The sequence below is a fragment of the Neofelis nebulosa genome, chromosome 12 (assembly GCF_028018385.1).
Source record: "Neofelis nebulosa isolate mNeoNeb1 chromosome 12, mNeoNeb1.pri, whole genome shotgun sequence".
Classification (NCBI taxonomy): Eukaryota; Metazoa; Chordata; class Mammalia; order Carnivora; family Felidae; genus Neofelis; species Neofelis nebulosa.
In genome coordinates this window covers 76634875-76657102 of record NC_080793.1, presented here as the reverse complement: position 1 = coordinate 76657102, position 22228 = coordinate 76634875, and the positions used below count along the sequence as shown (strand labels likewise).

General features: G+C 37.8%; 1 protein-coding gene across 3 annotated transcripts in view; it reads left to right on the top strand.

The window, feature by feature from the left end:
- Nucleotides 1–974: 974 nt before the first annotated feature.
- The window catches only part of VPS13A (vacuolar protein sorting 13 homolog A), a 253825-nt gene continuing 232571 nt past the window's right edge, over nt 975–22228 (top strand). For 2 of the 3 annotated variants that reach the window (XM_058695653.1, XM_058695654.1), the window contains exons 1-5: nt 975–1255; nt 12799–12842; nt 14862–14904; nt 17389–17484; nt 17753–17854. In XM_058695653.1, coding sequence (XP_058551636.1) covers nt 1156–1255; nt 12799–12842; nt 14862–14904; nt 17389–17484; nt 17753–17854 — 385 coding nt within the window. In that variant the 5' untranslated portion in view covers nt 975–1155. The remainder of the gene's footprint in view (nt 1256–12798; nt 12843–14861; nt 14905–17388; nt 17485–17752; nt 17855–22228) is intronic. The other variant, XM_058695652.1, reaches the window with a different exon arrangement.

The following is a 22228-nucleotide window of genomic DNA, read 5'->3' as shown; positions in this document are numbered from 1 at the left end:
CCCTTTCATGTTCAGGATGCAAAGAGAAAAAGTTCCAAGTTCACTCCTACATCTTAACCCCTTAGGAGGGTGGTGATTATAGTTCTCCAAACTTCACATCCAGCGTCTCTGTGACCTCAGGCATTTGACTGTATTTCTTATAAAAGACCAAATGGGGGGTGGGATGGGGATGAAAGAAGAGTCCTCATTTTTTATTTAGTTAGGGTCATTCGGTAAGGCTCAAGGGGTGAGTCTAGGTCTCAGAGTATTTCTTAAAGGGCGCTCCGCAGTTTCTGAACTGGTTGACTCTGAATCCCAAAGGACTCTAGGTGATGAAAGGAGGCTCCCTGTAAATAACCTGACCAAAAAAAAGAGTGCCAAGTCAGATGCAGGGAAGGGGGGCGTGGCATTCCAGCACCGAGTTTACTCTTCACTGCCCTTCTACTTTCTGGCACTATTTGCAGCAAGGGATGTTCAGTCACCCTAAGAGCGTCGTGGTCTTGCCCTCCGAGCAGGGGGCGGGGCAGTTACACGCGTCCAGACACAGGCTGGCCGGACGCAGGAACCTGTAATAATGTGGGAGAGCTTCTTGGGACCTTCCCTTACGACGCCTCCAGCCTGACTGCGAGAGTGCTGGAATCTGCCCACACCTTGGTTAGGTGCAGGTCCTACCAGTCCGCGAGTGGGGTCGTCTCCACTGTAGGGAGAGGGGCGTTCCCTGCTAGGTGTAACCGCCGCGCCCCACCCCGCCCCCCGCCGCGGGGCCGGACCCGGGGTCGACCGGCGAGGGCGGGGTCGGGAACAAACTGGCAGCTGCCTCCGCTCATCCTGTTGCCAGGCGACGGGGAAGAGGCGGGGCCAACATGTAAAAGAAGGCGGGTTCTGCAAGGAAACGGCAGGCGTCAGAGAAGCGGCCGCGCAGCCGCCCTTGCTCTTTAGCAGGCGTGCCCGGGTCGGCGCCGCGCTCCGCCCCCGCCCTGGAGCCCGCTCTACGCACGCGCGGAGCGAGCAGCCGCCTCCGCCCCTCGCAGGGCTCGCGGCGGGGCTGTGCGTCCGGCACTGGGGCAGCTCTAGTGGGAGCCGCCCGGGAGCCGGTGAACCGAGCGGTCTCGGGCGGCCAGGCGCTGGACGAAGGTGTGCGGTGGGCGGCTGCCGTGTCCACCGCGACTGAGGAAAATGGTGTTCGAGTCGGTGGTCGTGGATGTGTTGAACCGGTTCTTGGGGGACTATGTGGTGAACCTGGACACGTCCCAGCTCACTCTGGGCATCTGGGGAGGTAACGAGACCGCCGCCGCCCCCTCAATCTCGTTTTCCTCCCGGCCTTTGGTTTTCGGAGACTCGGGCCCCTCGCTCGCTCGGCACCACCACCTGCCGCCGCCCTCCTCGGGGTTAAATTACGTAAAGCCAGGCGGCGGTTCCAGGGCCTCTGCCCGCAAGTTGTTTGTATTCTGGCAGGAGGGGGTTGGGGTCGGGGTGCGGGCTGTAACGTCCCCCTTTTCCGAGCCGGGCGGTTGAGGGGGCCCGCGGTGGATTCCGAGGGTGCGGGACACCGATTGCTCCCAGGCGCCCTTTTCGGCCCGTCGCCCCGCGCCGTCGAGCTTCAGCCGCGCGGGTCGTGGGGGTGTGGAGGTGGGGGGTCACAAGACGCCCGGGGGGCTTGTTCCCATCCCTGTCATTTTGTACCCCCGTGGGTTATGGCGAAGGCTCGGGAGAGCCCACGTAGTGTCGCACGTTGTCTCGCACGTGCAAGCAAGGCGCTGCGACCGAAGACGCCCTCTTCCTTCCCCAGCTCGGGCGTGTGGCTAACCCGCGGTGTCTTCTCGGCCCCGGTTCCTGCATTCCCGGTTGCTGGCTTGGCTCCTGCCGGTAACAGAAGGCGAAACTCCTGGGCACGATTAACTCAAATGGTTGGTCAGGTGTTTCCAGTTCACAGCCTGACCCGGGAGTTAGGAGGAGGACAGAAGCCTTACTTTGTATCCACTTACTCTGGTGCGCTGCCTTATTTGGAGCCTCATTTTTTACTGCTGCCATCTGTTTTTGTATTATCCCCTTTTTAAACATCCGTTGTAAGTTAGATTGCTTTTCCGTAGCAAGTGAATCCCTTGGGCCAAAGTTAGGGCTGTTTTTTTTGTTTGTTTGTTTTGTTTAATCGTTAATATGCACACACTTTCAGCCTCCTTCTAAGACACTCGTTTATCTTGAGTTTTCTCCTTTATGAAAGAGTGTGAGTAGGTAATTCTTTTGGTGGCGAGAACCTTGTTAGGGCTGTTGGTATCTGGTACCACGGGTAGAGCCAGCCTCCGCGAAGAAGGGACGTGAGCGCTAGCTCGGCCTCTCCGGGTAGTATCGGAGACGTGAAGACTGTTGAATTTGTTCTTCTCATTTACCGAGTAAAAATCATACGATCTGCCTTCACCCACTGCAGAAGGGAAGCCTTGCAAACATTTTGTGGTGTGTTTTGGATTGTAGCGGAGGGTTGCCGTAGAGGTTTGTGGAGGTGTGTGTCGAGTGTGATTTATGGATGAATTTGTTTAAAATTTAGGTGCGGTAAAATTGACTCGCGATGTAAAAGTTCTGCCTTTCTTGACAGACGCAGTGTTAAGGAATGTATCCACTGCCACAATCGTGATACCAAAAAGTTCCATCAAGACACCGAAGTTCCCCCAGCTGCCCCTTTTTAGTCCACCCTTCCCAGCCTCCATTTCTCCTGGCAGCCACTGATCTGTTTCCATCCCTACAGTTTTGTCTTTGCCTGAGTGCCATATAAATGGAATTATGTGGTAGATAGCTTTTGGGGTCTTCTGTTTTTACTGAATTTCACTCCTTTCACTTTTTACACAAAATGAATTTGAGAGAGCCATCCGTGTGTTGCATGCACCAGTATTTCATTCCTGTATTGTTGAGCAGTAGTTGACTGTAGGAATGTGTTGCAAATGTTTATGTTTGCTGGTTTCCCTTTCTTGCCATTAGGAATAGAGAATAAACATGCGTGTACGAGTTTTTGTGCGAACATAAATTTTTATTTCCCTTGGGTTACTACCGAAGAGTGCAATTGTGAGGCCTTATGGTAAGTTAATATTTAATTTACGTGAAACTAAGCTGCTTTTCAAAGTGCCTGTGCCATTTTGCAATCTCACCAGCAGTGTAGTGTAGCACTGACTGCTCAACGCTTAGTGACTTTACACCCTCAGTAGCACTTAGCATTGACCTTTCAGAAACTTTTTTTTTTTTTTTAGCCATTTTACTAGGTGTATAGTGCTGAAGTATGGTGGTTTTAATTTGCATATCTAGTGATTAAAGATGTTGAGCATCTTCTCATGTTCTTTGCTGTCTGTGTAGTTTCATTGGTGAAGTGTTCAAATCTTTGGCTCCTTTTCAATTGGCTTCTTTTCTTTTTTTATTGAGATTCAATGTACCCATTAAAGTGGCATTTTAAAAATGGTACTTTAAAATGCCATTTAAAAAATGTTATTAATGTAGCTGACACACAATGTTAAATTGGTTTTAGGTATACAACAGTGATTCAACAATTCTGAAGGTTATGTAATGCTCACCATGATAAGTGTTACCATCTGTCACCTTACCATATTATTAAAGTATTATTTGGTTTTTTTTATTTTTTTTTATTTTTTTAAGTAGGCTCCATGCCCAACATGGGGCTGGAACTCATGACCCTCAGATGAAGAGTCACGTGCTGTACCGAATGAGCTAGCCAGGTGCTTCCGTTATTATCATTAACTGCATTTCCTATGCTTTACTTTTCATCTTAAATTTACCCTTTTAAGATGTACAATTGAGTGTTTTTTAGTATAGCCACAAAATTGTGCCACTGTCGACACTAATTCCAGAACTTTTTCAACACCCCCAAAATAAACCTCATGCCCAATAGCAATCACTCTCAAATTCTGTCCCGAACTTCCCGACCTTAACGCCAGCAACTTCTGATTTCCTTTATGTTTTCTATGGAGTCACTAATTCTGGACATTTCACTTACATGTAATCCTGCAATATACATGGCTTTTTGTTTCTGGCCTTTTTCACATAAATTTATATTTTCAAGCATCATCTTGTAGGATGTATCATTTTATTTCTTTTTATGACTGAATAATATTACATTTTATGGGTATATCACATTTTGTTTATTCATTGATCAGTTGATAGACATATAAATTATTCTTTTTGGTTTTTATGAGTAATGCTACTGTGAGCATTCATGTGCAAGTTTTTTTGTGGGCATATGTTCTAAATTTTCTCGAGTATATGCTTAGGACTGGAATTGCTGAGTCACTTGATAACTCAGACTTTTTATAGCACTGTTGAACTCTTTTCCAAAGTATTTTCTTATTAAGTGTTGAGAGTTCTTTACATGTTACATATATGAATCTTTTGTCAGAAAGAAAATCTGAAAATGTATTCTCCCAGTCTCTTCCAAGTCTGTCTTTTGCAAAGTAGAAGTTTTAAATTTTGATCAAGTCCACTTCAAAAACTTTTCATGAGTCATGCTTTTGATGTATCTATGAAATCTTAGCCTTGCCTGAAATCACAAACATTTTCTCCTATGTTTTCTTATACAAGATTCATAATTTTATATTTTATATTTAGACTTCGGATCTATTTTTGTAAAAGTTGTCAAGGTTGAAGGTTGACATTCATTTGTTGGCATGTGGGTGCAAATGTTCAATTGTACCATCTGCTGAAAAAATCCTTTCTTCATAGAATTATTTTTGCACTTTTGTAAAAAAAAAAAAAAAGACTTTATATTGCGTGGGTTTATTTTTGCATTGTCATCTGTTTGAATAATATGTGTGTCCATCCTTTGACCAATACCACTCTTGTCTTGATAACTCTAGCTAATAGTAAGTCATGAAATTAGGTAGTGTGATTCTTCTAACTTTGGTGTTAACAAAAATTTTAAAACAACATATCAGTGTTTTATATATAGAAGTTGGTTATATTTTGATAAGCAGAGCTTTATTTTATTTTTTAGGGAACTCATGCAAATGGGGAGAGAGGCAGAATCCTTTTTTTTTTTTTTTAATGTTTATTTTTTGAGAGAGTATGAGCAGGGAAGGGGCAGAGAGAGGGAGATACAGGATCTGATCATGTAGGGCTCAAACCCACAAACTGAGATCATGCCTTGAGACCAAGTTGGTTGCTTAACCTACTGAAACGCCAAGGCGCCTTGGTAGACAGAATCAGAATCTTAAGCAGGCCTCATGCACAGTTCAGAGGGTGATGCAGGGCATGGTTCCAGGTTCATGACCGGACCTCACATCAAGTGTTCGATGCTCAACTGTCTGAGCTGCCCAGGTGCCCTAGTGAAACTTTAAGAGCTTTTTGTTAAATTCTCCAAGGATTGATTGATTATTTACTTATTTATTTATTTAAATTGTTTGTAATGTTTATTTTTGAGAGAGAGCATGAGAGGGAGAGGAGCAGAGAGAGGGAGACACAGAATCTGAAGCAGGCTCTGAGCTGTCCCCGCAGAGCCTGACTGAGCCACCCAGGCGCTCCTCCCTCCTTTGAGAATTTAAAAAGCAGTAATTTTAATAAACTTTTAAAAAGTTATTTGAAAATTTCAATAATAGAAACTAGATGCTTAGGAAAATTGTTAAGGTTATGGAGTTAATATTTTATGGTCTAATGTCAGAAGGACGTTTGGTTTTAAATGTATGCTTTTGCTGGGTGTGTGTAATAATCCAGCTAATTGCACTCTTAGCATATTAATAGTGTTAGTGTTCAGGAATTAGATGGATGATTTCAAACCTAATAATGGGTAGTGCTTTGAAAATGTTTCTGAGGTAATTTTTTTTGGAAATGAGAATCCATTTTTCCTTAGAAACTTGGTTATACATGAGTGAAGAGTTTCCAAAAACGTATTTAATTATAATGTAGCAGAATAGTGCTACTATACTGGGCCCTACAGGAAGTAGACTGAGTGCTGGAAGCATCTGTTTTATGAAGGAGAAAGAGGAATTGAGCTTTATCTCACACTCTTGATGAATTTTGATGTTGAGAAAGTACTTTTTATACACTGCTATTAATCCTCCACCGTTTTGTATGTCATCTACTTAGGTAGGTGGTAGTACTTCATTGATCTGACATTAATCTCCCACCTTTTCTTTTTTTTCTCTTTTTAAAAAACAATTTTTTAAATGGTTATTTATTTTTGAGAGAGACAGAGACAGAATGCTAGTGGGTTAGGGGCAGAGAGAGAGGGAGACACAGAATCGGAAGCAGGGTCCAGGGTCTGAGCCGTCAGCACAGAGCCGGACACGGGGCTCGAACTCACGAGCCGGTGAGATGATGACCTGAGCCGAAGTCGGACGCTCAACCGACTGAGCCACCCAGGCACCCCAATCTCCCACCTTTTTTAAGCTGGCATTTCGTGTTTCCTTCAAGAGCTAGGCTGCATCAGAATCAGCCATATGTGTTCCTTAGACATACAGATTTCTGAACTGCTTTCCAGACTTAATAATTCTTTTATCTGGAGTAGGACACCGAAATCTTTTCTTTTTTGTTTTTTTGTTTTTTTTTAAAAAACGTCATGAGATTGTTATGTACAACCAGGTGCATTTTAAGAGCACTTTGGGGCACCTGCGTGGCTCAGTCGGTCAAGCGTCCCACTTTGGCTGGGGTCATGATCTCGCGGTCCATGAGTTCGAGTCCCACGTCGGGCTCTGTGCTGACAGCTCAGAGCCTGGAGCCTGTTTCAGATTCTGTGTCTCCCTCTCTCTCTGCCCCTCCCCCGTTCATGCTGTGTCGCTCTCTGTCTCAAAAATAAATAAACGTTAAAAAAAAAAAAAAGCACTTTGAGGGCAAATGTATTAGAAATTCAAGAGGCAGAAGCAGTAATAAAGATGGCTTGTGATAGAACTGTTTCTTGTTTTCTCTAAAATAGTACTCAAATTTTGCAGGTTTTTTTTTTTTTTTTTTTTTGGTGGTGGTTGTTATGCCTGATAATGTTATGTAACGTTAGAAACTGATTTCTTTTTTTTAAAAACTAACTTGGATATTTTATTTTTGAAATGTTACTTTCCCAGTTTTCCCTTTATAACAGAGTTTAATGGTCAGTGGCCACTTACTACATATCCCCAGTATACTATTCGCTCTGTAGGATGATGAAGATTCAGGGCACAATTCCTGATATGAAGGAGTCATTCTTTTATGAAAGGAATATATTGGGAGTGCTGAACAGATGTTTGTTGAGATCTAGTGGTAATTACCAATTATAATTCCTTAAATACTATTTTTACCTTTACATTCTGAGAAACTTTTATAGAATGTTAGAGCTGAGAGGGAACATTTAATATGAAAAGTGTTAAATACAGAATTAAAAGATTTTGCAGTCTACATCCATATTCCTGTAATCTAGATGGTACCACGAATTATGTATTAACAGCTTTATTGAAACATAACTGACATAGTAAAAGCACATATTTAAAGTCTACAGTTTGGTAAACTTTGACATGTGTGCACTTGGGAAATAGTCATCATGACCAAGATGACGAAATATCCATCACACTCAGAAGTTTTTTTGGCCATCTCCAGAGGCATCCAATATTCTGATTTTTTTTTTTTTTTTTTTTTTTTCCCTACCATACATACCTATACCTCTATTTCTGGCTTGCTGAATGTGGTTTTTTTCCTCCAAGAATGTGTGTTGGGTTTTGTAAACTGGTTTTTCTCTATTGATATGATCATGGGGTGTCTCTTCTTCAGCCTGTTGATGTAATGGATTATATTAATTGATTTTTGAATGTTGAATGAGTCTTTCATACCTGGAATAAATTCCACCTGGTCTTGGTATATAATTATTCTTACACATTGTTGGATTTAATTTGATACTTAGTTGATTTTTGCATCTGTGTTCATGAGAGATAGTGGTCTGTAGCTTTTTTTCTTGTAATGTGTTTATCTGGTTTTGGTATTAGGGTAATGCTGAACTTGTAAAGTGAGTTAGGAAGTGTTCCCTCTGCTTCTGTTTGCTAGAGGAGATTTCGTTGGGGCTTGGTATCATTTTTTCCTTAAATGTTTGGTTTAGAAAGTTAGTGAAACCATCTGGGCGTTACGCTTTCAGTTTTGAAAGATGATTAAGTATTGAATCAATGTCTTTAATAGATACAGGCCTATTTTGGTATCTTTTTTATCATGTGTGAGTTTTGCTAGAATATATCTTTCGAGGAATTGTTACAAATTTTGTGAGCAGGTTTGCATTCCTGTATTATCCTTTTACTGTCCATAGAATGAGTAATGATGGCCCTTCCTTTCATTTGTGATACTAGTAATTTGTGTCTTTTCTTTCATAGTTTACCTGGCTAGAGCGTTATCAATTTTGTTGATCTTTTCAGAGAACCATCTTTTGGTTTCATTGGTTTTTCTCTGGATTTTTCTGTATTGAATTTCATTGATTTCTGCCTAATTCTTCTTTTCTTCTGCTTACTTAGGATTTCATTTGCTCTTCTTTTCCTAGATTCCTAATGTGGAAGCCAGAGTATTGATTTTAGATCTTTCTTCTTTTCTAATATATGCATTCAGTGGTGTAAATTTCTGAGCCCTCCTTTTGCTACATGTCAAATTTTGAGAGCTGTATTTTCATTTCATTCAAGATACTTTTCAGTTTCTTTTGAGACTTCTTTGACTTCTGTGTAATTTTAAATTAGTATTTGCCAAATCTTCAGGTATTTTGGGAGTTTCTACCTTTTTTTTTTTGGTTACCGATTTCTAGTTTAAGTCCATTGTGGTCTGAAAGCAAATTTTGTAAGACTTTTATTCCTTTAAATTTGTTAAGATATGTTCTATGGACCAGAGTTTGGATTATTGTGGTGAATGTTCTGTGTGAGCTTGAAAAGAATATGGGGTGCCTGGGTGGCTCAGTTGGTTAAGCGTCCGACTTCGGCTCAGGTCATGATCTCATGGCCCGTGAGTTTGAGCCCCACGTCGGGCTCTTTGCTGACAGCTCAGAACCTGGAGCCTGCTTCAGATTCTGTGTCTCCCCTTCTCTCTGCCCCTCCCCCGCTCATGTTCTGTCTCTGTCTCAGAAATAAATAAGCATTAAAAAAAATTAAAAAAGAAAAGAATAGATATTCTGCTATTGTTGGAAGAAATGTTATACAAATTTTAATTAGATCTTTTTGCTTTTAATGTGTTTATGTCTTTATGTCTAGAGCGGGTTTCTTGCAGATATCTTATTGTTAGGTTTTGTTTTTGTTATCCACTGTGTCAGGTTTTGTCTTTTCATTGGTATATTCAGACCATTTATATTTAAAGTGATTATTGATATAGTTGGGTTGATGGTTATCTATTTGTAGCTCTTTTCTATTTCTTGTATGTATGTCTTTGTTTTTTAAAATCTTCCCCTTTTTCTGCCTCTTATGGTTTTAATTAAGCTTTTCTATGATTTCCTTTTTTTCCTCTCCTAATATATTAATTATACCAAATTTATTATTTATTTTTCATTTGATTATTATTATTTTAGTGGATGCGTTGGGATTGCAATATGCATTTAAAACTAATCTAAGTCTGGAGCACCTGGGTGGCTCAGTCAGTTAAACATCCAACTCTTGATTTTGGCTCAGATCATGATCTTGTGGTTCGTGAGTTTGAGCCCTGCATCTGTCCCCAAGCTTATAGCATGGAGACTGCTTGAGATTCTTTCCCTCTCTCTTAAATCAATAAACAAACAGACAAAAAATGAAACTAATCAAAGTCCAATCAAATAAAGCTATATTGCTTCAGAGCTAGTGGAGGCATCTTATAAGATTATTGTACTCATTTGCTTTTGCCATTCATTTCACTTATCCATAAGCTGTACCTACCCAGTGCACTGTTGCTATTATTATTTTGAACAGTTTTCCATTAAGGAAAATAAAAGGCTTAATTTTACCTTTATTCCTTTTCTCATGCTCTTACAGATCTGAGTTTGTGACCTATATTTTCCTTCTCTGTGAAAACTTTTAACATTTCTTGCAAGGGAGGTCTGCCAAAAAATGCCATCAGGTTTTGTTTGCCTGAGAAACTATTTCTTTTGCATCTCCACCACTTAAAAATAATGTGGTAAAATACAACATAAAATCATCTTAATGATATTTTAATTTCAGGTGTACAGTATATTGATTCAACAGTTCGGTACATTACTCAGTGTTCACCCTAAGCATAGCCACCATCGTCATCAAACAACATTTTTGCAACATTATTGACTATATTCCCTTTGTTGTACTTTTCATCTCTGTGACTTACTTATTTTGTAACTGGAAGTTTGTACTTAGTCACCTTCACTTATTTTGCCCATCCCGCCCCCTGACCTACCTCTCCTCAAGCAGCCATCAATTTGTTCTCTGTATTTAAGAGTCTTGGTTTTTTTTGTTTCACTGGTTTGTTTTTTAGATTCCACGTGTAAGTGACATCATGGTATTTGTCTTTCTCTCACTTGTTTCACTTAGCATAATACCCTGTAGCTCCATCCGTATTGTCGCAAATGGTAAGGTCTCGTTCTTTATTATGGCTGAGTAATATTCGTGTGTAGGTGTGTGGGTGTGTGTATCCATTTATCTGATGGATGCTTGGTTGCTTCCATATGTTAGCTATTGTAAATGATGCTGCAGTAAACATAGAGCTGCATTTTTTTTTTTTTTTTTGAATTCGTGTTTTTGGGTAAATACTAGTGGAATTACTGGATCATATAGTATCTCTTTTTTAAATTTTTTGAGGAACCTCCATATTGTTTTCCATAGCAGCTGCACCAATTTACATTCCTACCTACAGTGTACGAGGGTTCCTTTTCCTTCACATTCTCATCATCACTTGCTATTGTCTTTTTGATTCTAGCCTTTCTGACAGGTGGGAAGTGATATCTCATTGTGGTTTTGAGTTGCATTTCTCTGATGATGAGTGATGAGCATCTTTTCATGTGTCTGTTGGTCATCTGTATGTCTTCTTTGGAAAAAAATGTCTCTTTAGGTCTTTTGCCATTTTAAATCAGATTAGTATTAGTGTTTTTGCTGTTGGGTTGTAGAAGTTCTTCATAAAGTTTGGATATTAACCAAACTTTGGATATTATCCAAAGGGATATTAACCCTTTATTGGATATATCCTTTGAAAATATCTTTTCAGTAGGTTGCGTTTTTGTTTTGTCGATGGTTTCCTTTGCTGTGGAAAAGCTTTTTATTTTGGTGTGGTCCCGATATTTATTTTTGCTTTTGTTTTCCTTGCCTTAGGACACAGATCTAGAAAAATGTTTCTGTGGTGATGTCAAAGAAAATACAGTCTGTGGTTTCTTCAGGAGTTTTATGGTTTCGGGTTGCACATTTAGGTCTTTAATCTACTTTTGAGTTATTTTTATGCTGTAATAAAGTGCTCCAGTTTCATTCTTTTACAGTAGCTGTCCAGTTTTCCTAGTACGATCTGTTGAAGAGGTTGTCTTCTCTCCATTGTATATTCCTGACTGTTTTGTCATAGATTAATTGACCATGTAAGTGTGGGTTTATTTCTGGGCTCTCTATTCTGTTCCATTGATCTATGTGTATATTTTTGTGTCAGTACCATGCTGTTGTGATTACTACGACTTCATAGTATACTTTGAAGTCTGGAATAGTGATACCCCCAGCTTTGTTCTTTCTCAAGATTGCTTTGGCTATTCAGGCTTTTTTTTGGTTCCATACAAATGTTAGGATTATTTGTTTTAGTTCTTTGAAAACTGCTCTTAGTAATTTTATAGGGATTGTGTTGAACCTATAGATTGCTTTTTGTAGTGAGATTTTAATGATAGTCTTCCAATCCATGAGCATGGACTATTTTCCCATTTGTTGGTGTTTTCTTTCTTTCATCAGGGTTTTATAGTTTTCAGAGTATCAGTCTTTCATCCTTTTGGTTGGGTGTATTCTTATGTACTTTATTATTTTTGGTGATTGTAAATGGAATTGTTAATTTTTCTTTCTGCTACTTTGTTATTACTCTATACTGTATAGAAATGCAGATTTCTGTGTATTAATTTTGTATCCTGCAACTTTACTGAATTCACTTATCAGTTCTAACAGTTTTTTTTTGTTAGTCTTTAGGGTTTTCTTTTTTTTTATTATTTTTTTAATGTTTTTATTTATTTTTGAGACAGAGCACAAGTTGGGGAGGGTCAGAGAGAGGGAGACACAGAATCTGAAGCAGGCTTCAGGCTCCGAGCTGTCAGCACAGAGTCCGATGTGGGGCTCGAACTCACCGACTGTGAGATCATGACCTGAGCTGAAGTCGGACACTTAACCGACTGAGCCACCCAGGCACCCTTGTTTTTAGGAATTTAAAGAATGAAGTATGCCTATTTATTTATTTTTAAATGTTTATTCATTTTTGAGAGGAAAGAGCATGAGTGGGGGAGGCGCAGAGAGCGGGGGACGGAGGATCCAAAGTGGGCTCTGAGCTGACAGCAGTGAGCCTGATGTGGGGCTTGAACTCACTAACTGTGAGATTATGACCTGAATGGCAGTTGGATGTTCAACTGACTGAGCCACCTGAGTGCCCTGAGTATGCCTTTTATTTTTTTAATTTTTTAATGTTTGAAAATAATTTATTTTGAGAGAGCACACACAAGCAGGGGAGGTGCAGAGAGAGAGAGAGAGAGAGAGGGAGACAGAGAATCCAGGTGGGCTCCACACTGTCAGCGCAGAGCCTGATGGAGGGGCTCGGACTCAGGAACTGTGAAATCATGACCTGAGCTGAAACCAAGAGTCGGATGCTTAACTGAGCCATCTAGGAACCCCCCCAAAGTGTGTCTTTTTAAAATGAAAAATACTTTAATATTTTAATTTTACTCCTTAAATGTTTTTTTAGGAGCTGTGGCCTTGAAGAATCTTGAAATTAAAGAAAATGCTCTGGTAGGTTTTGAGTATAAAAAATTTGTAAAGTCTGCATTTAACTGTATATAGACTTTTTGATTTACTTTGTCATTTTAAATTATTCAAGCTTGTGAAAATTTTTAAAAAAGAATTTTTGCAAAATGTGTATTTTACAAAGTAGACTTTTAATCTCTAAAAGCACAGAGTATAATTTTCCCCATTTAAAAATGCTTCCAATTTTTTTCTTTCTATATGATTTTATTTTAAATGGTTAATTTATCTTTCCAGTTGTCTTCAAGTTTTAATACCATGGTAACGATTTTTTTTTTTTTTTTTTTTTTTACTATAGAATTCAGTGGTATTAATTACATTCATGATGCTATACAATCATTAAGCCCTGTCTTTTTTTCTGTAACTTTTTCATTGGGTCAAAGGGACTCCTATAACAATTAAGTAATGCCCTATTCCGCCTCTTTGTGGCCTTGCTAACCTTTAATCTACTTTCTGCTTCTATGAATTTGCTTGTTGTACCTCGTGAGTGAAATCCTGCCATGTTTGTCATACTGTGTTTGGCCCATTTCACTTAGCTAATTCCTCTAAGGTTTGTCTGTTGTTTTTATCAGGACAACATTTCATTTTGTGGCTGAGTAATATTCCAGTGTATCTTGATGCCACGTTTTGTTCATCCATTGATATCTTGATAGACACTTGAGTTGTTTCTGCCTTTTGGCTCTTGTGAATAATGCTGCTGTAACACTGGCATACACGTGTCTGTTCAGTTCCCTGTTTTCAGTCCCTGTGGGTAAATGCCTACCAGTGGAATTGCTGGATTTTATGGTAATTTTATGTTTAATGTTTTTAAGAACTGCCTCTCCATTTTCCATACTAGTTGAACCATCTTATATTCCTACTACCAATGCATATAGTGTCCACTTTCTCCACATCCTTGCTAACATTTACTTGTCTTTTTAAATCTTTCTTTTTTTTTCATTTTATCTTAAGTACAGTCTGCTCCCCGAGGTGGGGCTGGAGCTCCCGACCCCAAGATCAGAGTCACATGCTCTACCAGCTGAGCCAGCTAGGCACTGTTTTTGGTTTTCTGATTATACCCCTCCTAACAGACATAAAGTGGAATCTCATTTTGGTTTCTCTTAGCATTTCCCTCATGACTAGTGAGGCTGAGCATTTTTTCATGTGCTTATTGGCCATTTGTATATGTTCTTTGGATATGTCTGTTGAAAATAGTTGCTGATTTTTTAGTCAAGTTTTTGTTTGCTTGTTTGAATTGCATTTCTTTATGCATTCTTGATATTTTCCCTTATCAGATACATGATTTGCAAAATTGACCCCCATTCTTTGTGTTGCCTTATGCCTCTGTTGATAGTGTCCTTTGATGCACTAAAGTTTTTAATCTTGGTGAAATTTAATCCATCTCTTTTTTTTTTTTTTCTTTTGTTGTTTGTGTCTTTGGTGTGCTGTTCAAGAAATCATTGCCAAATCTAATGTCAAGAAGATTTTACCACATGTTTTCTTCTAAGGGTTTTGTAGTTTTAGTTCTTGTGTTTAGGTCTTATGTCCATTTTGAATTAATTTTTATATATGGTTATGAGGTAAGGGCTTAACTTCATTCTTGGGTGTGGATGTCCAGTGTTCTCAGCACCACTTATTGAAAAGGTTGCCCTTTTCCCCATTCGATGGGGAGAAATTCTTTTGAGTTTTAACCTCCCTGTAAGGACAAACTGATGATAAAATTTCCCACTTAATTTTCCCCTCAGACAATATAAAAGCAGTATGATTTTGGTAAGGGTAACTTAGGTCTTCTCTATTACTGTCGAACTTTCTCCCTATTTATTTAAAAATGATCAGTCTCCCTGAATGTTATGGAGTTGAGAATAGTATGACAATTAAGTATTTACAAATTTAAATAAGTGTTGATGGTAAAGAGAAGGTGCAAGTTAACTGAATCCCTTTAAGTAATTGTGGGAAGAAAAAAATAGTCTTCTGTTTTGTTGGCCTGTATATATACTAATATTTTATATGTATATATATGTTTTGTAGAGTCAACTGGATGTACCATTTAAAGTTAAAGTTGGTCATATAGGTAAGCTGTGCTTATTATTTGAATGTCCTTGCTGGACTTGCAGTAAGAATGATATGCTTCGTATCTCTTTAATGTGATATTGTTAATGTTTCTGAGCACTAACTGAAAATCATGTGTTTTCATCTGGGTAGAGCTTAGTAGCGTAACTTAAAGATACTGTGTGGTCCATGTATCCCTTGTTTAAAAACTATGAAATTATACATTTACTAGGTGTTAAAAATGAGTGGAGAGCCAGTGTGTTAAATCCAGTAGCATAACTGTCTCTGTTTCTTAGGTTTCTGACTAGTTACTGCTGTCTTCCAATCATGGATGTCTCTGTAAGGAGTAGGGTCTGGATCATCCAGGCAATGTGACTCGGAATGAGTCAGAAACTTAGTTTCTGAGGTTGTTTGCATACCTGTGTCCTAGCAGCTGTCATTCTCTAATATTATTTTATTTTTTTCTACTAGACAATAAGTTTCTTAGTGTTTATTCTCACCACTTGGTACGATACCTGACATATAGTAGGGACACAATTTGTTGAGTGAAGGAAGTACCCATTTCCAAATGAGTGTATGGCATTATAATCAGTTTTATAGGAACGTATTTTCCCCTTGCTATTACTGGGTGTTGTTAATCTTATTGATCCTTCAGAGTTTGGTGCATTTAGCATGTGGAATTACATATATAGTAAATATAAATATATGCATATTTTGAAAACAGTTGTACTTATGTGGAAGATTTTTGGAATTGTCTTTTGTTTTATATTTTTGTGTATTACAAATTTTCTAGAAATCTGTACTTTTAGAAATGAGAATTTCTGGTAATGAGAGGAAAAGGTTTTTTGTTTTTTTTTTTAAAGATTTAATGGTGAAAGGCTACATTATTAACTTTGTGTCTATTTCTTTGATTATTAATGCTATTTTGTCACTGTTCTCTGTTCTTTTATTTACTTTTTTGGATTATTAATATATGTGGTACATGTGTGTGAGCAGTCTGATACATTTATAAATAAATTTATCAGATTTGTCGGAATTACTGTTTTTTCTAATGGGTTTATTTCATTCTGGTTACATTTTGGATGGTACACAAATTTGAAACGGTCACTGTCTCCTCTGATTTTTTTTTTTTTTTTTTTTTAATGTTTATTCAGTTTTGAGAGAATGTGAGTGGGAGAGGGGCAGACAGAGGGGGACAGAGGATCTGTAGCGGGCTCTGCACTGACCGCACCAAGCCCGCTGTGGGGCTTGAACTCAGGAACTGTGAGATCATGACCTAAGCTGAAGTGGGACACTCAACCGACTTAGCTACCCGGGTGACCCAGTCTTCTCTGATTTAAAACTTAGGAAGTCATCCCTGTTTTAGAAACCAGTTTCTTTCTTTTTCTTTGGATTGATGTTGTAATATGACATCTTTTTCTCAGTTTGGGTTTTTTTTAAATGTTTCCTTTTATTCATTTATGTTTAAAGTTTATTTTTTGAGAGAGAGAGTGAGCAAGCAGGGGAGGAGCAGAGAGACAGGGAGAGAGGGAATCATGAGGAGCCTCCGCGAGGTCATTGTGGAGCTGGAGGGGGGACTCCAGCTCAAAATCTGCGAGAGATCATGACCTGAGCCGAAATCAAGAGTCACATCCTTAACTGACTGAGCCACCCAGGTGTCCTAGTTTGGGTTTTTGGTTTTTTTTAAACATGGAATTTTGGCCTTATGTAATGAGATAAATCTGTGTAGATTTTTTTCCCCTTCTCCAGTTACCAGTTAATGCAGCCGTCGTGTTATTAATTTTTCCCTTCCCAATCATGGCAGCTATTTCTAAATCAATAGACTCCTGTTTTCTAAAATATTTAAAGTGTTCTAAAACAATTAGGGAAACTTTTTAAATACACAAGACTAGAATCAGTATAATGCATACCTTACATCATATTTTTTAGTTTAATACCCTAATGCTTTAAGGATATTTTGCTATTGGATTATAGTAAAACATTTTGAATGTTTGAATAGTTTGAATAATTTTCTAATCTTGTTCACAGTCTTTGATTATTATCATAGAAATCTGTGCACACATACACTTAGGGTGATAATCATACATATTGTATATATATCATCTATATATATGAAAAATACATCTTCAATTTTATAATCTACCTTTTGACAGCGTACTATGAATACTTATAGTGATTTGGAGTAAGAATTGGGGAAATCAGAGTTCTGATAATCAAGGATTGTTGGTTAATGGCAGAAGAGTATTGTTATGTTTGATGCAGATTGCCATAAATAGAAACTTGTAAATTTTTAGAGTAGCATTCAGATTTTCCAACAGTGCTAATACACATAACTTCAGATCATCACAACAAAGGCGTGTTGTTTTGGGTTGTAAAATAGCTTTCTGTGAAGTGACTCAGCTTGTTGTTTTGCCATCTCTTCTAATGCCTGACAGAAAATAGACTGTCAGCAAATGCAGGTTGAATGAATAATATTTTTTGTCCTTTTTAAAAAAAATTCATGTAGGTAATCTTAATCTTACAATTCCGTGGAAAAACCTGTATACTCAACCAGTTGAAGCTGTCCTGGAAGACATTTATTTACTCATAGTGCCTTCTTCTCGTAAGTCAAATTTTAAACATTATAACTTCAAGCACTTTTATTTGTGGATGGAAAAATCTTTATATCTCATAATGATATTCAGAATACTTTTGGTAAATATTTTGAGATATTTTTATGTTTGAATTAGCATTTGGGAATTCAAATTAAATTGGTTTTTACTCTAGACTTTTGCAGACTTTGTATTAGTGATTATTTTTCAAGGGTGTGTTTTGGAATGAGTATACTTAAACTTAAGATAAGTAAATATTCTTTTCTGTGCTTCCTGTAGAAATAAAATACGATCCTGTAAAAGAAGAAAAACAACTCTTGGAGGCAAAGCAATATGAACTTAAGCGAATAGAAGAAGCAAAACAAAAAGTAGCTGATCAAGGTAAAGGAAACAGTAAATAGGAATGGTAGTAAGAAAAGGAGAGAAGACCTAAATATTTATCACATGGGAATATTATTTTTCTCTGGAGGCATTGAAATTATTTAACAAATATGAGATAATCTTATTACATGGGGAATTTTAATGTGGTTTGTCTATTTTTATGATGATTATAAAAATTTTGCTTACAGAAACTTACTGTTTGACAAATAATACACATAGCTTATAAGGGTAAGGTTAGTTTTTAGCTATAATAATTTCATCAAATATATTTTCTTAGTTTTGTAGCTTTTTAATTTTTGAAATTGCTATTAAAACATTTTTTTAATGTTTACTTATTTGAGAGAGAGAGAGAGAGACAGAGGGAGAGAGCGGGAAAGGGACAGAGCAAGAGGGAAACACAGAATCTGAAGCAGGTTCTGGGCTCTGAGCTGTCAGCACAGAGCCCAACGTGGGGGCTTGAACTCAAAAACTGTGAGATCATGACCTCAACCAAAGTCCAGTGCTTAACTGACTGAGCCAGCCAGGTGCCCGCAAATTTTTATTTTGTAAAATGTTTATTTTTGAGCAAGAGAGTCAGAGAGGGGGAGAGAGAATCAAAGAGGGGGAGAGACAGAGGACCCAAAACAGTCTGTGTGCTGTCAGCACAGAACCTGATGCAGGGCTTGAACTCATGAACTGCAAGATCATGACCTGAGCTGAAGTCAGATGCTTAACTGACTAAGCCACCCAGGCACCCTAGTTTTCTAGCTTTTTTTTTTTTTTTAAATTCCCCTTATATCAGTTCTTTATCTTTTGGAGATACTTAGTTGTTTGATATAATTATGTTTTCCCAAATCTTGTTGGTTACCCTCTGGCTTCATATCCTTTCCTATTCAGCCTAAACCAAATAGTTCATTATTTCAACCCTTTCTTTTCTCAGTGGAAGAGCTGTCTCGCAGAAATCGAATTCCTTTCCACTTGTGTGGTGGTGACTTTTGTATTTTTTGTATTCTGTTCTGTCTAGTAAAACTTTCTCCTTAGCCTATAAATACATTGTACCTGGTCTTATCTTCAAACACAAAATGATCTTCCTAACCTGGTTATCATTTGTCTTCTGTTCCTCTTTTGTTTAATAGCCAAGCATCTTAAAAATGTATGTATACTTACACCACTATCCTTGCCTTGCATTTATTTAGTTATTTATTTTTTTGATAAAAAAAAAAACCCACTAGTAAACATTTTACCTTTTGACAAAGAGGTAAAAACGTTAAAGGAGATTTAATGCAAATTCTGGCGACACTTCTTGTAATTATATTTTCATACCCTGTGTAGTTGTTTATCTCTATCCCCAGTCTTTTTTTATTCAAATTTTTTTTTTATTGTAGCACACATGTAACAAAGTTTACCATCTTACCCATTTTTAAGTGTACAGTTCGCTGGTATTAAATACATTTAGAATGTTGTACAACTCTTACTACCATCCATTTCATATCTCTTTTCTTCTTGTAAAATTGAAACTTTATAGCCATTAAACAACAATCCACCCATTCCACCCCCCTCAGTTAGAACCCCTGGCGACCACAAGTGTACTTTCTTGTCTCTGAAATTTTGGCTCCTCTGAGTACTTCATGTAAGTGGAATTATACAATGTGTCTTTTTCTAACTGGCTTAGTTCACTTAGCATCATGTTTTCACGATCTGTCCATGTTGTAGCCTGTGTCACAATTTCCCTTTTAAGGCTAAATAGTATTCCATTTTTTGTATATACCACACTTGCCTTGCCCATTCACCCATCTGTGGACACTTGGGTCGTTTCTGTGCTTTAGCTGTCGTGAATAAAGCTGCTCTGAACATGGGAGCACAAGTATTCCTTTGAGACATTGTTTTCAATTCTTTTGGGTATATACACACAAGTGCAGTTGCTGGATCATAGGTAATTGTACTGTATTTTTGACTTTTTGAGGAATCACCATACTGTTTTCAACAGGGACTTGTACCATTCTGCATTTTCACCAACAATGCCCAAAGGTTTTGATTCCTTCGCATCCTTGCCAACGCTGGTTTTATCTTTTCTTCATGGTAGCATCCTAATGGGGATGAACTGGTATCTCATGTAGTTTTGATTTGCATTTCGCTGAAGATTAGTATTTTAGTGTCTTTTCATGTGCTTATTGGCCATTTGTATATCTTCTTTGGAGAAATGTCTATTTGAGTCTTCTGCCCATCTTTTAGTTGGGTTGTCTTTGGTTGTTGTTTGGTGCTACGAGTTCTTTATATATTCTCCATGTTAATCTTTCACTAAATACACGATTTGCAAATGTTCTCCCATTCTTTGTGTAACCATTCTGTTGATAGTGTCTTAATGCAAAAAATGTTTAAATTTCCACGAAGCCCATTTTGTCATCTTTTGTGCCTTGTGCCTTGGTGTGATATGCAAGAAATCATCGCAAAATCATCACCAAATCCAGTGTCATGCAGCTTTTGTCCTGTGTTTTCCTCTAAGAGTTTTATAGTTTTAGGTCTTAAATTTAAATCCATTTTGAATTAGTTTTTTTATATGTTCTTCGATAAGCAAGGTCTGACTTCATTCTCTTGTTCATTCTCTTCATATCCCGTTTTCCCAACGTTGTTTATTAAAACTATTGTCCATTCCTGATTGAGTAGTCTTGGTCCCTTATCAAAAATCATTTGACCGTGTATGCAAGGGTTTATTCTGAGTGCTGTATTCTGTTTTATTCGTCTGTGTGTCTGTCTTTATGGCAGTACAACACTGTTTTGATTACTGGAGTTGTGTTGTAAATTTTGAAATCTGGAAGTATAAGTCTTTCACCTTTTGTTCTTCCTTTTCAAGACTGGTTTTCCTCTGTGGGAGTCCCTTGAGTTTCCTTATGAATTTAAGGATGCATTTGTCTGTTTCTGCAAAAAGTGTAATTGGGATTGCTTTGAATCTGTAGATTGCTTTGGGCAGCATTGACATGCTAACAATGGTTCCCAATCCATGAACTTGGGTATGTTTCCATTTATGTCTTTTAAAATATCTTTTTAAAAGTGTACAAGTCTTTCACCTCCTAAGTTATTCTTTCTGATGCTATTGTAAAAGGAATTGTTTCTGTAATTTCCTGCTCAGATTCTTCATTGTTAGGGATTAGGGATATGCAGTTGATTTTTTTTGTGTGTGTGTTGACTTTGTACCCTGCTACTTTGCTGAGTTAATTAGTTTCAAGAGTTGTTTTGTGAGGTATTTAGGGTTTTCTTCATATAAGATCATATTATCTGTGAACAGAGATTTTACTTCATTTTTTGATTTGGATGACTTTTGTTTCTTGCCTGATTACTCTGGCTAGACCTTCTAGTAGTATGTTGAATAAAAGTGACAAAACTGGACATTTTTGCTGTCTTTCTGATTTTCAAGGAAAAGCTTTCAGCCTTTCCATTAAGTGTGGTGTTTGCTGTGGGCTTTTTGTATAGGAATTTTATTATGTTAGGTAGTTAGTCCTAGTGTTTTGATTGTTGTTATTAAAAAAGGATTTTGAGTTTTGTTAAATGGTTTTTCTTCATCAATTGAGATGATCATATATATTTTTTTTATTTGGTAAATGTTTGATTTATTTGGTAATTTTTAGCAAATTTATTTGGTAAGTTGACTTATCTATCTACCCATCCTTCCATTCCAGCAATAAATTCTATTGAGTCATGCTATATCATTTTTTATAACACATTTTTTTGTTTATTCATTTTTTTTTTTTCTTGGAGAGAGAGTGAGTGGGAGAGGGAGACACAGAATCTGAAGCAGGTTCCAGGCACTGAGCTGTCAGCACAGAGCCTGACGTGGGGCTTGAACTCACAGACCGTGAGATCACGCCCTAGCCGAAGATGGAAGCTTAACCGACTGAGCCACCCAGGCGTCCCTTGAATTTTTTTAATGTGCTGTTGAATTTTGTTTGTTGGCATTTCATTATTTGCATCAGTATTTATTAGGAATATTGATCTGTAGTTTTCTTGTAGTATCGTTGTATGGTTTTGGTAGCAGATTAATACCTCATACATTGAGTTTGGAAGTATTCCCTTTAATTTGTTTTTGAAAAGTTTGAAGAGGATTGATGTTTTAAGTGTTTGGTAGAATTCACCAAAGAAGCAATCAGTTCCATGGCTTTTTGTTAGGGGAGTTTTGATCACTGATTCAATCTTTTTACTAGTTTTATATGTGTGTGTATATATATATTTTATATATACATATGTGTTATATATATGTATTTTACATATATGGGTATATATAATACATATATCTATTCAAATTTTCTATCTCTGTAATTTTGCCTTGGTACGTATTGTGGTTCTAGGAATTTGTCCATTTCGTTTGGTTAATCCAGTTCGTTAGTATACAGTTACTCACAT